The sequence below is a fragment of the Helicoverpa zea genome, chromosome 18 (genome assembly GCF_022581195.2).
Source record: "Helicoverpa zea isolate HzStark_Cry1AcR chromosome 18, ilHelZeax1.1, whole genome shotgun sequence".
NCBI classification, from domain to species: domain Eukaryota; kingdom Metazoa; phylum Arthropoda; class Insecta; order Lepidoptera; family Noctuidae; genus Helicoverpa; species Helicoverpa zea.
Genome location: NC_061469.1, coordinates 7,097,746 through 7,112,853, shown reverse-complemented (window position 1 = coordinate 7,112,853; position 15,108 = coordinate 7,097,746). Strand labels below are relative to the sequence as shown.

Here is a 15,108-nt window from a genome sequence, read left to right as displayed (position 1 = left end):
TCTCAAATAATGTATAACTTGCTCCAAGAAAAATAAAGACAATTTATTTAAATAATAAATATGATCTTATTAAAGAAAGCAAAAATAGATAATTTACAATAATTATAGTCCCTCTATCTATAATTTCCAGACTAGGTAAATCATATAAAAGGTAATTTATTTTGATATAAGGATAATTTTGGTTACGAACACTGTCTTTAGTTGCCAGATACCAAACATTATAACACTGAATTCCTCAAAATTATTAAAATGGTGTCGTTATCTTGAAAAGCTTGGACATTCGGTACAATTATAATGATGCATTACGTCGCTGGCTCGCTAGCAACTGATAACTCCCTCAGGGGTCATGTCGCAGCCATTTTGAGCAGTCATATCTTTGACGTCTTGTGATTCAGTTGAATCCCAGTGCTCGGTGCTTCTCTTCCCTTCTTTTTGAAAACTATACTGAGATTACATGGTGCTGTTTGGCACAATAAAACCAAGGAACACATACGGTGTGTGCAGAGGCCCTCTTGCTAGCGGCCTCAAGATTGAAGCTCTAAACAATTTGACGCTCGAGACAATTTTCTTCAACTTGTGCAAAGGTATGATGTTCCATGATACTTCCTTGGTTTCATAGTTTTAGTATTTTTGGGTTTAGTACAATTTAAATATAGTCCGTATTGGTGGTAGTGCTCTTGGTACACCAACTCCTAGGTAAGTACTCTATTCCAATTAATTTCAATCTGGATTTTGGAAAAATATTTACCTAGGTATTTATTTAGCAAAGAATATTTATTCAGTAGGTACTTAGGTACCTACATATCTTAAATACACGAAACTCACGTAGGTAGACTGCTGAGTGGATTTCGTATTTCCGTTCTATCGGACTATGAGAGTGAACGAATAGAGAGTGCCCCTGTATACTGCGTTTATTTGTTTGGTTAGTCAGAAGCCATAAAGTCTGACAACCAGCCACACTTGGGATTGCCCAGCTAGCTGAGTTGTAGAGGTCAGATAGCCAGTCACTCTGTAAAACACCGATACTCAGCTGCATCCGGTTAGATCGGAAGTCGAACCCAACCTAGCTGGGAAAAGGCTCCAAGTAAACGGATAAACACTAAATAAAATGTTACAGCTTGTCAAATCAAAAGCATGGCTTCAATTCCACCCTCCGCGTTCTCTGCTAGTCGCATCCGCGACACACAGCGTGATATGAAGATATCTAACAAGACCAAGGGGAACGAATCTACCAAGTTTTTCAACACTACGTGTAAGTTTAACTATATTTGTCTTATTGGGTAAGAATGTATTAGCAAGTAACGACCTGGGTCTGTAACTTCACCACTTTGCCGTACGTATAGTAACAAAGGTCCAAGACTTACCTACCTACTTACCGCAGATCCATTATACCACAAAACTCCGCTGACCCCGCAGACGACCATCTACATATATGTCATAGTTCTTTTGTGTCTCGTAAAAGCACACCTAGGTACCTAGTAGAGAATAGCCAGGGTGCTGAGAGTAACTCATTCGAATTAAGAGAGGCAGCATTCCATATCTATATCCAGTTGGTTCCGACACGATTGGGAAATTGGCACGGTATCTACATGATACAGGGGCCCGATTCTCCTAAGTTAATAATGTCAAAATCGAATCGCAATATGATCGCAATAGCAGTTTTAACCATATCGGGCATTCTGCTACTAATAAAAGACCAATCGTATTCGATTGACATTTGATTGGTGTGCGATTGGTCTGCTATTTTGGTAATTTTGGTCTATACGTAGGGCTGCCATCTCGAATTTCGCCAAACCCGGACAAACACTAAAAAAACCCGGACATTTGGCGTAAATCGCATTTTTCCCCGAACGAGTACCATTTTTTTAAACAAAATAATACCTAATTTGTAATCCATTTACTATTAAAATATACTTAAATTCAATGAGGTGCTTCCTTACATGAAAAGTGTCCGGGTTTTCCCCGGACACTTCTTGAAACCCCGCCCGGACGGCCCCCGGACGGCCTCCAAACGAGGACAAATCCGGGGAAACCCGGACGGATGGCAGCCCTATCTATACGGTAGTTTGCTGTACAATCATTTTGCAATCGTAAATCATTTGCAGACAAAATGATTCATTATTGAATGACAGAAAAGGATAAAAACGTTTATTTCAAAGAAAAAATAGCGGAATGCCACATACGCTTCAATCGTAATCGAGTCGGGATCGGATCTCAGTCGAATCGAGTCGAACATCAATCGAATGTTGCTTAAGTAAAATTAGGAGAATCGGGCCCCAGGGCGCTCAAGAGGGACTTTTTCCCCCGCCGTGCGATCTGCCGTACCTACTCGTAACACAACTGCAAAGCGACATAAGATGAATGGACGATGGATATGCACTAAGTAGGGACTTAGTTAATATTAGCTTTATGTTACGTGCTTACCTACACCTAATTATTATACTTTTCAGTCATGGAGTGGTCTCCATTGAAATACAACAGCAAGTTGATGAACAGTATCTGGGGCCTGTATAACAGATATTCTCCTCATAACGTGAAGAAAATCAACGATGCTCACGACTCCACTGCGGAGTTGCAGCAGTAAGTACCTATATGACCGAATAACAGTTTTTTTCTTTCATCATATGTAGGAATTAGGATCAACATTTCACAATATTATATGATACAAAAAAAAAAGAAACTTTACGAAACATTACTCCTATCGGTAAAACAGGAGGAATAATTAAGATAGGTCATACTATTTTAATGAACGTTTACAAGATCAAAAATCCGCTACAATATTCTGATTGATAGTTGAACTGAAAACATTGTGCAATGTTATTTATAGTTTGGATAAGAAGGACATTTCTTATCCAAACAGTCTTAGTCATAAGGCCCCGTTTCACCCTTTGGGTACTTACGGGACCCTAAAAATCCACCAAAATGTGAAATATTTGGGGATAGTCTAACTTTCCAACAGTGAAAGAATTTTTCAAATCGGTTCAATAATTGCTTTCCTTTAGAGTCTAAACAAAAATAAAATGTTTCCTCTATATGTTATTAGCACAGATAAAGTGTAGATTTTTGTAACACCATTTAGTTAGGTAGTTGGTACTTACCTAACAATTTGATAAGCATTCAGCTATGTATCACTTTTATTTCAGATCGGCTGCCAGCTCCAACAATAAGAATGAACCAATGATCACTTTGCCTTCAGCCAAACTTGATAATGTTTGGGCTGCTATAAACATGTCAAAACACTGAATTATGATAATGAAATATATAATATAAACAAAATGTTTATCTACTTTTTCAATACATTTTTGGTAAAGTTTAATTTCAAATGTAAACTGCATAATATACTACTTTTATGATACCTTATGAAAAAAACATTGTTTTATTTTTCCTCACCACTTACAAAAAGTCACTGTACTAAGTCATCTGTAATAGCACTGAAATGAATTGTGTCAAACAAGGGGATGGAATGTGCAATTTAACTGATTGTCTAGGTGCCGCCTAACAATAAATTTATAAGCCTGTTATACAGAATATAGATAGAATAAATCGATTCAAGAAATAATACATGGTTATAAATTAAAATAAATATATTTTTGGTAATTATTATATAACTAATAGCACAAAAACTTCTCACTTGGATCAATAAATCATATTTTCAAACATTTAACTGACCACAACTAAATATATTTCATTAGTTATATCACAGAATAACTAGCTGAGTTTAAAATAAAATTTACAAAGACGCTACTGGCTGATTAAAATAGCAGCACACAGTACTGAACTTATAAGCATTCTAGGAAAGACCAACAGTCTTTTAATTGCTAAAGTATATACTTTTATTATATTCTCTACTAACGACCTGACTTCGTGCAGGTACAAGTTATATGATTAAGTTATAACTTTCCTTCCTTGTCCTATAAGTAGACGAAAACTGCATGAAAATATATTGATTAGTTTAGGACTTTTATCATAATCAGGCAGATCCACTACCTTCGAAATAGAATAAAAGCCTTCCAAGGTTGCAAACCTGTCTTTGTGTTAGTACATTTATTCACAGTTCTATTTTGCATGTTAATCCTTTCATCTCATTTACTTCAAATTTTTGGATTGCATTTCTTACTGAAACAAATAAAAAAAAATGTATTTTTTGGATATTGTTGTTGTCCTAAAAGAAATATTCATCAAATACATATTTAAAAAAAATAATAATAATTTGAAAGATATTATAACTGTCTCAATATGTTATTAAAGATAAATTAGTTACCAGATCAAGCACTGAAAACAGCAAGGGATTGGACACCAAGAATTTAAGGATAACCTATTCATGGGTATAAAGTATAAACTATTGTACTACTTACTTAATCTATTCAATTTTTATTGAAAAGCTTGCTCCACATGAACATCCTAATTCTGCATTTGGGTTTTGTGTTATCCTAAAAGCTGATCTAATTAATTCAGTCTGATAGTCAACCGTTGAACCTTTAATGTAATCCAAGGAAGTCTCATCAATAACCACTTTGACCCCATCTTTTTCGAAAATTCTGGAAAAAAACATAACATTAAACTCAATCCTGGCTGGAATCACATCATTCATAATGATATTATTACTCAGGATTGATGGAAACAATGAAAGTTCTCAATTTACATGTTAACTTAAACATAATTAGTGGTACTACAAAAAAGTCAAACAGATGTTCGTCACGTTTTAGAAAACCTAAGACAACCCACTGACCAACTTTGTTTAGAGAATTTTCTTAAAGCATGTGACTTTAAGTTTTTCAAGATGAGACCAGATGTGTTTAACTCGCGAGCACTCGCGCTATAAGCATTTTGCTCACAGTAAAATCACGTGCCATTTTGTAAAAATTATGCGTACAGACATCGTTCTTTCGGTAGCTGAGTTTTAACCCCTCCCCTGCCCCTAGATACAGTTCACTTTTCGCCAGGGTGCTCTAGTCGCTCGGACGAGGAGTTTTGTTGTGCCGTGTACCATCAAGCGGCGTTTTGCTCAGAAGTAGAAGGTGGTTTTTCTTCAATTTCATTGGGGAATCAGCTGTATTACGTAGGCAAAGATGGAAGTACAAAGTGGATCAAACAAAAGGATCCTCATTTACTATAATCAAACAAAAGGAGGTGTTAATGTTGTGATCGAATAAAAGAATAATATTCTGTCGCAAGAGTAGCATGTAGGTGGCCGCTGAGATTATTTTTCACACCAACAGTCAAATCATTTACAAGGAAAACAAATATAATCATAACGCGCAGACATTACTTGAAACAACTAGCTCTTCAACTAATACTGCCACATAACCAAAGAACAAGCACCTTCCAGAACATTGCATATCCTCTACAGCAAGTGATTTAACGTTTTGTACCAGATTCTGAGATACCAGGACAAGAAACACCAAATGGAATCTGCACGGTTTACCCAAGATGCAAAAATCGCAAGACCAAAAAGTGCTGCATTTACTGCCAAAAAAATGTATGTAACGAGCATAGTCATACATTATGTGATATATGTAAAGCTCGCATATGCAAGCTATTGTTTGAAAAGGTTTTTATTTGTTCATTTTTTTCCGTATGATTGCCTTAGAAGACTGACAAATTAGTTAGTATGATTGTTAATTAAAATAAAAAGAAATAATGTTAAAAAAGTTTTAAATATATGTTTTTTAGATTAAATAAAGTATATTTTATTTAATAAAATAAAAAAATAATAATATCACCCGGTAAAACCTGCATTTAATAACATTCATAAACGTGAGCAAAATGCTCTACACGCGAGAGCCCGTGTGATTTCTAAAGGCGCGAGTGCTGGCGGGTTAAAAACCTGAAGAAAGACATATACATCTTTTTATACCTATAGCAGTTTCTAAAATTTAATATGAAGCATGTATCTAAATCCTTACGTTTATTAATTAGGTAAGTAATTGGCCAAAGCTAAATGAGGAATCTAGAGCGTAATACAAACTTGTCATCATCTGCCACTTTGGTGTCCAAATCAAATTTGTATTGAAATCCCGAGCACCCGCCACTCTCCACACATACTCGTAAGAAATTGTTGTCATCAGCACATAGCTGCTTTAATTTTTGAACGCAATTGTCACTTATGGTTATTCCTTCGCTGGATACAGGAGCTACCGCTTTCCGTGTACTATATAAGTTATTGCCAATGAGGCATCTATGGTAACCATATCTAAGGAACAGTTTGCAATTTGAAAACATATTGACTGGTGTTCTATATTGAAGTAACAATCAGCACCAACTAAAATAATCGTACCTCTCGGTTTCGTAATCAAACTTCTTTCAATTTTTTTGGATTTACTATTGTATCACCTTCTAAATATGTAGATTTATATAGAATCGAGGGGAAAAATTTTAACCGATGGCACTTGGAGGTATTATCAAATTTAAAATGTTAATTAAAATGAAATCAAACCAAATACAAAAGGTACTGACTGACCGTCTTTTGGTGCAGTTGACAGCTGCTGTCAGTATTATTTTGTGCTGTCAACCAGTCAATGATACCAGATGTGGATAATAAATTGCCCATATTCGCTCCCTAGACGCAATTTTCGCGTATTGTGCAAAAAACTGGAATAGATTGAATCGACATTTAAAGATAACCGGACCATTTTCAGTTGTAAAATCCCTAATTGACCAATAGGTAGCTTTAAAGGTTTTATTACGATTATGGTTTATTTATCGTTATAGCCAAAGTTTGCAATTCACTCTTATTACTATTATTATGTTCATACCTACATATTCATATTCAGTTGATACATATCAGCTTATAACAAGAAAATTGAGTGTCTTATCAAATTATCTTTGTTTTTGACGAATTCAATCGATTAGAACAGTTACTGTAAGTACATCTAGACACACGGCAGTGTGTCCGCCAAGTTCGAGCAAAAAAAGCGACACACCGGCCGTGCGACCCCCCTGTAACTCAAAATCTATTTTATTTACGCATATCAAATTTCTAGTATCTGTTGAGACCCCCTCACTTATCTAAAATACAAAATTTCATTAATATACCTATTGTAGGTCTTGAGATATTGACGTCAGAAAATCGCTATTTTTACTATACACTCACTGACTGACTCACTGATTCACTGACTCACTCATCAAAAACCTAGACCACTTCCAATGGTCGTATTGACTTGAAAATTGGCATGGAGGTAGGTCTTTATGTCAAGGTAAAGGAAAAATCTGAAAATGGCCAAGTGTGAGTCGGTTTCAAAATAATGAAGGTGTTTTATACCCGGTGTAAATTTATGCCCCTAAGGAACTAAAACGAACTAAATTTATCTAAATTTATATAATATATCTTCGAATGGTACAAAGGTTTGTATTCAGTCAAAGTAAAGTAAAAATCTGAAAACGGCCAAGTGTGAATCACTTTCGAAAATAACGAATGTGTAACTTTGATCCAAGAACATAATATATGATAACATTTCATGTCAGTCAGTTGGTAAATCTAGTCCATTTAGTTAATCTAGTTCATTTCTTTGTAAGAAACATAGTGCATATTAAAAAATCTAAAAGATAGTATAAATGAGACATTTCTTTAACTAACTTCATCAAAAGAAAAAAATAAAATAAACAACCTTACAAAAATAAATGAAATCCCACCCAAAACAAAAATGTGAAAGACTGCCAAGTTCGATAATATGGGAATGCTTCGCCTATAAAAGAAGTGAAATCTGAATAAGTACCAAGTTCCATACACATACCTCAGTTAAAAATAGTTACTTTTAATGATGTTACTTGGCAAGTTTTAATAGAAAATTAAATACTTGATTCATTGCGTTTAGTAGGTTTATAACAAGGTGTATGAAAACTTGCCAAGTAACATCATTAAAAAGTAACTATTTTTAACTGAGGTATGTGTATGGAACTTGGTACTTATTCAGATCTCACTTCTTTTATAGGCGAAGCATTCCCATATTATCGAACTTGGCAGTCTTTCACATTTTTGTTTTGGGTGGGTATTATGTAAACTGAAAACTGTTACACAGCAACAATGGAATCAAATAGGATCATCAGATGAATCATAGAAGTTGCCAACTTTATTTTAACGAATCCACAAAACGTAATATCATATTCCAAACAATACCACTTTTGGTAATCCTCAAATCACTTATATAAGATGCTAAATATTATTAAAAACAAAACGATCTGTGGCCCGATTCTCCTAAGTTAATAATGTCAAAATTGAATAGAAATCGAATCGCAATATGATCGCAATAGCAGTTTTAACCATTTCGGGCATTCTGCTACTAATATAAGACCAATCGTCTTCCAACGACATTTGATTGGTTTGCGATTGGTCTGCTGATTTTGGTCTATACGGTAGTTTGCTCTACAATCATATTGCAATCGTAAATCATTTGCAGACAAAATGATTCATTATTGAATGACAGAAAAGGATAAAAACGTTTATTTAAAGAAACAATAGCGGAATGCCACATACGCTTCAATCGTAATTGAGTCGTGATTGGAGCGCAGCGCAGTCGAATGTGAATCGTATGTCGCTTAAGTAAAATTAGGCGAATCGGGCCCCTGGTCGTTCGTATTATTATTTAGTAACTTATAAATTTTATTAAAAAGAAAACAATATATCTTGAAGGCATTTGCAGTTATTGCAGCTTTGCAGCATTCTTCCTTGCCTTTAAAACTGAACTACAAAACTTGCACTTAGTAACTGGACCAGCGGAGTACTGTTGGTCTAAACCACAACACCTAGTGGAAATTTCCCTAGGTTGGCAACACTGGCCTCAAGAATAAAGGTACGTTTTGATGACCAACTGACGACCGCACATGCCGCGCCTGCATTATATCGACTACAGCTGCAACACTAGTTTGTATGTATTTACATGAAACCGTTTTGGATCGGTGCGGCAGCAGCACGTGCAGTAACATCGGTCAATACCTGTGTAACACAGATATAAATGAGGGTTTTCTAAAATGGCGTCCACCAGGTGGCAGCACCGAGTCGTCAGGTCCAGGTAACTGTCAAAGTGCTTATCTTTACTATGAATAGTGAACGGTTTTAGTGTTTTTTTTATTTATAATTAAAGCACTGCATTATTGTTTTACTATTGAGGTTGAGTAAATAAAAAAAACTAAATCATATTGTGTTAACAAATTTTTTAACAAGCTTTTCCTTAGCACCAGTGACTTTTGCACCCTCTCTCTTAGCTCAATTTTTAGTTCGGAAACCTTATTCTGACCGTAGTCCATAATAAAATCAATAACACTTCCAATATAACAGAATTTCAATAAACAATAAGTTCGGACCCTACAATTCCATACTATTTGACAGCTGTTTGGACCTGACGCATACGAAGCGCTGCCTGGCGGCAGAAAAAGTATCGAAAACCCTCATTGTTTTCATGCTGACGCTGCATGTGAAGTCGGCAGCTAGCAATCAAAACATACGTTAAGGCTGCCCACCCACGTCAGACTTATTGTAGGACAGATAAAAGGGCCGCGTTTTTGTAGGACGTTCTGACCGACATTTTGTAGGACGCGTGCATTGCATTAATGTTCTATCAGTGTGTTCTATCGCCTAACAGTGGCCACCATATAGAAAATGACAACTTTTACAGGAAACTTTCAAAAAGTTGATAGTTGCCACAACTAAAGTTGCTCCATGTACAAAGCGCCTTAAAAATACCTTATAAATATTCAACAGTTTCTATCGTATCTTATTTTAGTTGTGGCAATTAGAAAAAAGCTTAGTCATCGATCACAGCAGCTGAAAACTGTTGACGATCACCGGAACTCGAGTTTCTAGGTGTGTCCAATTCAGTCGATCATCGCACTCGAACTGAAATATATGTAAAGAGATAGTTGCAAGAGCAACAGTTTCATTGCTTGCTGGGCACAGGAAGAGGGAGGTTGAGGAGACAGGTTGTAACTGAAGGTTGAGGAAGCAGGAGACATATTTGGTCCGTGTAGGTACACAAAGTGCCTAAAATGTAGTGTATATGTAGACTATACTATCTACCTATCTAGGCAACGTGTCCTGCAAAATGAGACCAACAATGAGCAACTTGTATGGAAGTTGGGGGCAAATCTAAAGATAATAGGTACAGCTCTAAAGTACTTTTCTAAAAATACAACTATTTCAAATATTCAGGACTCGATCTGTTAAAAAATGCAAAAAATGATGAATAATGTGTACGTTGACAGTATATGGTGGGCACATGGTGCATGCACAACTAGTGATGTAAAATGAAAAAAAACGATTTGTTTTTTTTCACTTTATTGAAAAAAAACATGAAAAAAAACTTTGCATCGTTGTTTTTTTTCTAAATTTGGTTTTTTTTCTAGCCTACTTTTTAGTTCAATTTTCAAAATTTCCCTTTCGTTGAGTTAATATCAATGAATGTTGCCAACATTTTCATGAAATTTGGTTCTGTTTTATCAGAAAAGTACCGTAGATTCAAGAATAAACCTAAGACTCTTTTATGTAACCTTAAGTATTAATCTTTAACGGTAAATGCCCTAACAATTTAAGAGTTATTATACTCTTGAAAAAAACAAGGCCCAGAAAAAAAACAGTTTTTTATCTGGTTTTTTTTCAAGGTTTTTTTCCACACTAGAAAAAAAACGGTTTTTTTGCAACACTATGCACAACGGTCAGGGTATGTACCTGAGAGAAAAACCTGAAGATGAGTGTATTGAATTAGAGCGATTGACGTAAACGTCCAAGAAGCTTAATTAGGTAGGTACATGATAGCAGAGCAGATGGCAGATGGGGCCGAAAAGTGCTGGAGTGGAGACCACGAACTAGCAAGCGCAGCGTAGGACGTCCACCAACGAGGTGGACAGACGACCTTATAAAGGTCGCCGGAAGACGCTGGATGCAGGTCGCTTCCAACAGGTATCTGTGGAGATCAAAGGAGGAGGCCTATGTTCAGCAGTGGACGTCCTATGGCTGAGATGATGATGATGATGATGATGATGATGATGATAGCACTATTCTCTAGCTAGATAATTATGCTCTAGGCTCTTGGCTATTAATGATGAAATGAAACTACTACCGGCAAAATGATGACTGCTAACTCTGCATACCACTCCGTCAACAAGTTCGTGATTGAAATCAAAATACACCGGGGGTGTGTGTTTTGTTACTGTACCACTGTGTGACTCAACTTCGGACAGGGCATTTTAAGTACTACCCGTGCCGATAAAGAATGTGACTAGAAATCGCGACAGCTGTATTTACCTCTCGCTCATACACTATAGCACATGAGCGAGAGTTGAATACAGCTGTCGCGATTTCTAACCCAATTCTTTATAGGCACGGGTTGTAGGTACATTAATTTGCGTATTTGTACCTACATATTTGTAATTCGCAAAAATTATAGCGAAGTATAGTAAAAGGAATATTTAATTACGATATGTTTAAAACTGTGAGCCAAGGTAGAGGTTTATCCATCTACATCTGCCTAGACTTTACCACAGTTTAAACTTTACTACGTGGGGTCGGCTTCCAGTCTAACCGAAAGCAGCGAGTACCAGTGTTACCTCTTCAACCCAATTACCCTGGCAACCCAATACCCTGAGGTAAGACTGGTTTCAGACTTACTGGCTTATTCTGACTACCCGACTGCCAAAGATGTTTATTGACAAGGAGCCAAATAGATTTTTCCATATTTCGAAAAAGAATGTAGGTAGGTAAAGGTAATTTTGAACCAGTTCGCTGAACATATATAGGGTTGTTTTAGTAGGTATTGATCCCAGCTATCAGACCCTGCAGTATGACGTGGGTACTATTTACTGGATACACTGTATGTTATCCACCCAAATATCAATTTTAATAGTTTTCGACCTTGTCTGCGCTACCTGTTCCCTTGTGTAGTGTATGCAGGTACATGTGCATCATTGTATAGGTTATGTCATTATTATGACGCCTCGTGCGCATACGTCACTCGGTTATAAATACCGGATCGAGCGGTGGGGAGTCAGTCGTTGTCAGACTGTCGACCTGTGTGGTGGTGCGTTGGCGAGTCGATTAACATAATAAAATGAGCGTACAATACATTGGCGACGAGGATAAAACCGTGAGTGTTTGGACCAACAGTTACCTATTATCTAATTTTTATAATTTTGAACTACCTATTAGTTCTGTGATCCAGAAAAATATTTGATATACAAGGTTATACTAAATAATTTGTCCTATTCATGCCTATACCAAATTAATGTATGCTAAATAAGCTTTGACAACAAGTAACCTCTGACCGATGTTAATATTCAATCATATTAAAAAGAGCAAAAGGAAAGAAGGAAGGGAAGAGAGTAGAATGACAAAGTATACATAACTTTTATGTTCATGTATGTATCACCCGAATTGCAAACAAATTTTAACCTTTTTACGTAATTCTTTGTTTAAGTTTACCTTGTTACAATTCTAATGGAAGTAGCAATATTTATTGCAGGTGTTAATATTTATCAAATGAGTAATTTATAATACAAAATCATTACTTAGTGATCAGTTTACTCACTCTTAAACCTGCATCAAAGTTTATTCAATAATAGGCATTTATTGGAAGCAATATAAAGTTGCTGGTTGTTGAATTGTCGTCAAGACGACTTTAGCAGTGGTGGGATTTCCTAGAGGATATACTACAATAAGCTATTTGCCTTATAATCAATTGTGTTTAATAATTGTTGTGCTTGCATGCCAACAAGGCGGAATGTACACGGATCTTATTATGTTGTTTACAATCCTATTTTGTAAGTGCCTGCATTCTAAGCAAATAAAGACCTATTCTATTCCAAAAATCTGCTGGTCATTAAATTGACAGCTTGACGGTTAGCAGTAGTGTATATCTACTGGTCATTAGATTGACAGCTTGGCAGTTGGCAGTAGCGTGTATCTACTGGTCATTAGATTGACAGCTTGGCAGTTGGCAGTAGTGTGTTTCTACTGGTCATTAAATTGACAGCCTGATTGTTGGCAGTAGTCTATATCTACTGGGCATTGAATTGACAGCTTGATGGTTGGCAGTAGTGTATATCTACTGGTCATTAAATTGACAGCTTGGCAGTTGGCAGTAGTCTATATCTACTGGTCATTAAATTGACAGCTTGACAGTTGGCAGTAGTCTATATCTACTGGTCATTAAATTGACAGCTTGACAGTTGGCAGTAGTCTATATCTACTGGTCATTAAATTGACAGCTTGACAGGTGGCAGTAGTCTATATCTACTGGTCATTAAATTGACAGCTTGACAGTTGGCAGTAGTCTATATCTACTGGTCATTAAAGTGACAGCTTGACAGTTAACGGTAGTGAACGTCTACTGGTCATTCAATTGACTGTACACGCATAAATTATCTGGCGATAGTTGTCAACTACTGCAACAACTAAATAGTAAATCTTGATAATTTTTATATTTTCTGTGCCCGGTGATTTGGATCATAAAAAGCTTCCAAACTTAACTTCTCAGAGTCTAGTCAACAACTTATACCTGCTATATTGTTCTGGTACTTAACTAACTTAATTCAAGTGCTTGCAATATAGAGGATATTACAAGAACAAACTGGTGGGTTATATACTCAACGGTTCTACAAATGACAAACATGTGCTAGGTATCTAGTTAAACAAACAGCACATTGAGGGACCGTAGTGGGTTGGCCATGGATGTTGAAGAACTCGCCCAGCTATACTGGTATGTATTCACCTATGCACAACATCCAAGTCCATCAACACCTCTAGTGGGTTGCCTACCCATAATAGTGTTAATTATAACAGTTGCTCAGTCACCCTAGGTATAATTTCAATACTTTTACTTTATTTTGCTGTATTAAAGAGGTTGTTATACAACAGAGATATTCCAGAAGATACAGAACAGTAGAACAGCATACAAGCAGCAATACTAGCTGGAAAATGTGGATCAAAATTTTGGTATTCAATAGATAGAATCTTTGGTAAACATGCTAGCTTACAATTGTAATTTCAGTACTTTAGGTTGATATAAAACTCTTAGATCAAAAGAATATGGAACTAAGCATTGGAGCAATCTGTGATTTATTTGACAATGCTACTTTATCTACCCAACTGCCTCGTTGGTCTAGCTGTCGCAAGCGCGGCTGCTGAGCACGAGGTCTCGGGTTCGATTCCCGGGTCGGGCCTGGAAGTTGGTGATTGATACACCCGTGCATCGGAAAGCACGTAAATGTCGGTCCTGCGCCTGATCTCTTTCCGGTCGTGTCGGATTGCCGTCCCATCGGGTTATGAGAGTGAAGGAACAGTGAGTGCACCTGTGTCTGCGCAAATGCTTGTGCACTATAATATGTCCTGCGCAGTTGGCTAATCCCCTTACGTGAGTACAGCCGCCGTAGCCGATAATCGGCTAGGAGGACATCATCATCATTTACCCAACTGGGCCTTCTCATCTGTGACAAAAAATCTTTTAAGGATGATACCTGGAAGGAGTTCCAATGTAGATACTTACTCTGGGAACTGTCTAATGATGATTAGCTCATGGATGATTGTTGCAATCAAGTTCTCAAAAGTTGATGATTGCGTGTGCTTTTAAAACCTTCAAGATTCAGGCTTGAATGAATTTTAATTGGTATCTTACCCAACAAACAAAAACGTCATATAAGGTTTAACTTATACGACATAAAGTTGGATAGCAGTCTTATAATGATAGTGAGATGACTACTAGGTCCTGTAGACGTCTTTGATTTAACTTATTAGTGGTGCGACGAATATGTCATAATAAGCTGGTCTTAGCAACGTTGATAAGACTAAACTAAACGACGTTATATTACAGTCTTAGCTAAAACGTTTTTACGACAACGCAATAGTCACACTAACGTTATAGTCTATTAAACGTTTTGAACTGACCAAATTAGGTCTTTGAAAACCTTTATATGACATCTATGTAATGTAGCAGTTGTATAAACGTTTTCACAGTGACGTTTATATAACGATCACGATCCTGTTTTACAGCGGTCAATTGGAGACTCTTAAATGACTTGGTTGTTTATTTAATACTCAAATATAACATATATATTACATGATGTACGTTTAATGTCATGCCCTAACTTTAATCAAACTTGTAGTCGCATTTAAGTCAGTTTTGA

The 15,108-nt window shown here is 36.3% G+C and overlaps 2 protein-coding genes across 3 annotated transcripts; one reads left to right on the top strand and one right to left on the bottom strand.

The window, feature by feature from the left end:
• Window positions 1–316: 316 nt before the first annotated feature.
• Window positions 317–3,361, top strand: LOC124638681. Its single transcript, XM_047175691.1, has 4 exons — window positions 317–584; window positions 1,118–1,252; window positions 2,451–2,580; window positions 3,144–3,361. Exons 1-4 carry the CDS (start codon window positions 455–457, stop codon window positions 3,241–3,243), a joined length of 495 nt encoding a protein of 164 aa, XP_047031647.1. The 5' UTR covers window positions 317–454; the 3' UTR covers window positions 3,244–3,361.
• A 208-nt stretch (window positions 3,362–3,569) lies between these two features.
• On the bottom strand, window positions 3,570–6,504 carry LOC124638682 (iron-sulfur cluster assembly 2 homolog, mitochondrial). Of its 2 annotated transcripts, none has more exons than XM_047175694.1 (3): window positions 5,969–6,504; window positions 4,356–4,538; window positions 3,570–4,112 (listed from the first exon to the last, which is right to left on the bottom strand). In XM_047175694.1, the coding sequence occupies exons 1-2, from the start codon at window positions 6,220–6,222 to the stop codon at window positions 4,361–4,363; spliced, it is 432 nt and encodes a 143-aa protein (XP_047031650.1). In that variant the 5' UTR covers window positions 6,223–6,504; the 3' UTR covers window positions 3,570–4,112; window positions 4,356–4,360. The 2 variants fall into 2 exon arrangements, with proteins under 2 accessions (XP_047031650.1, XP_047031649.1); XM_047175693.1 differs by having other exon boundaries at window positions 3,570–4,116; window positions 5,969–6,501.
• Window positions 6,505–15,108: the final 8,604 nt, after the last annotated feature.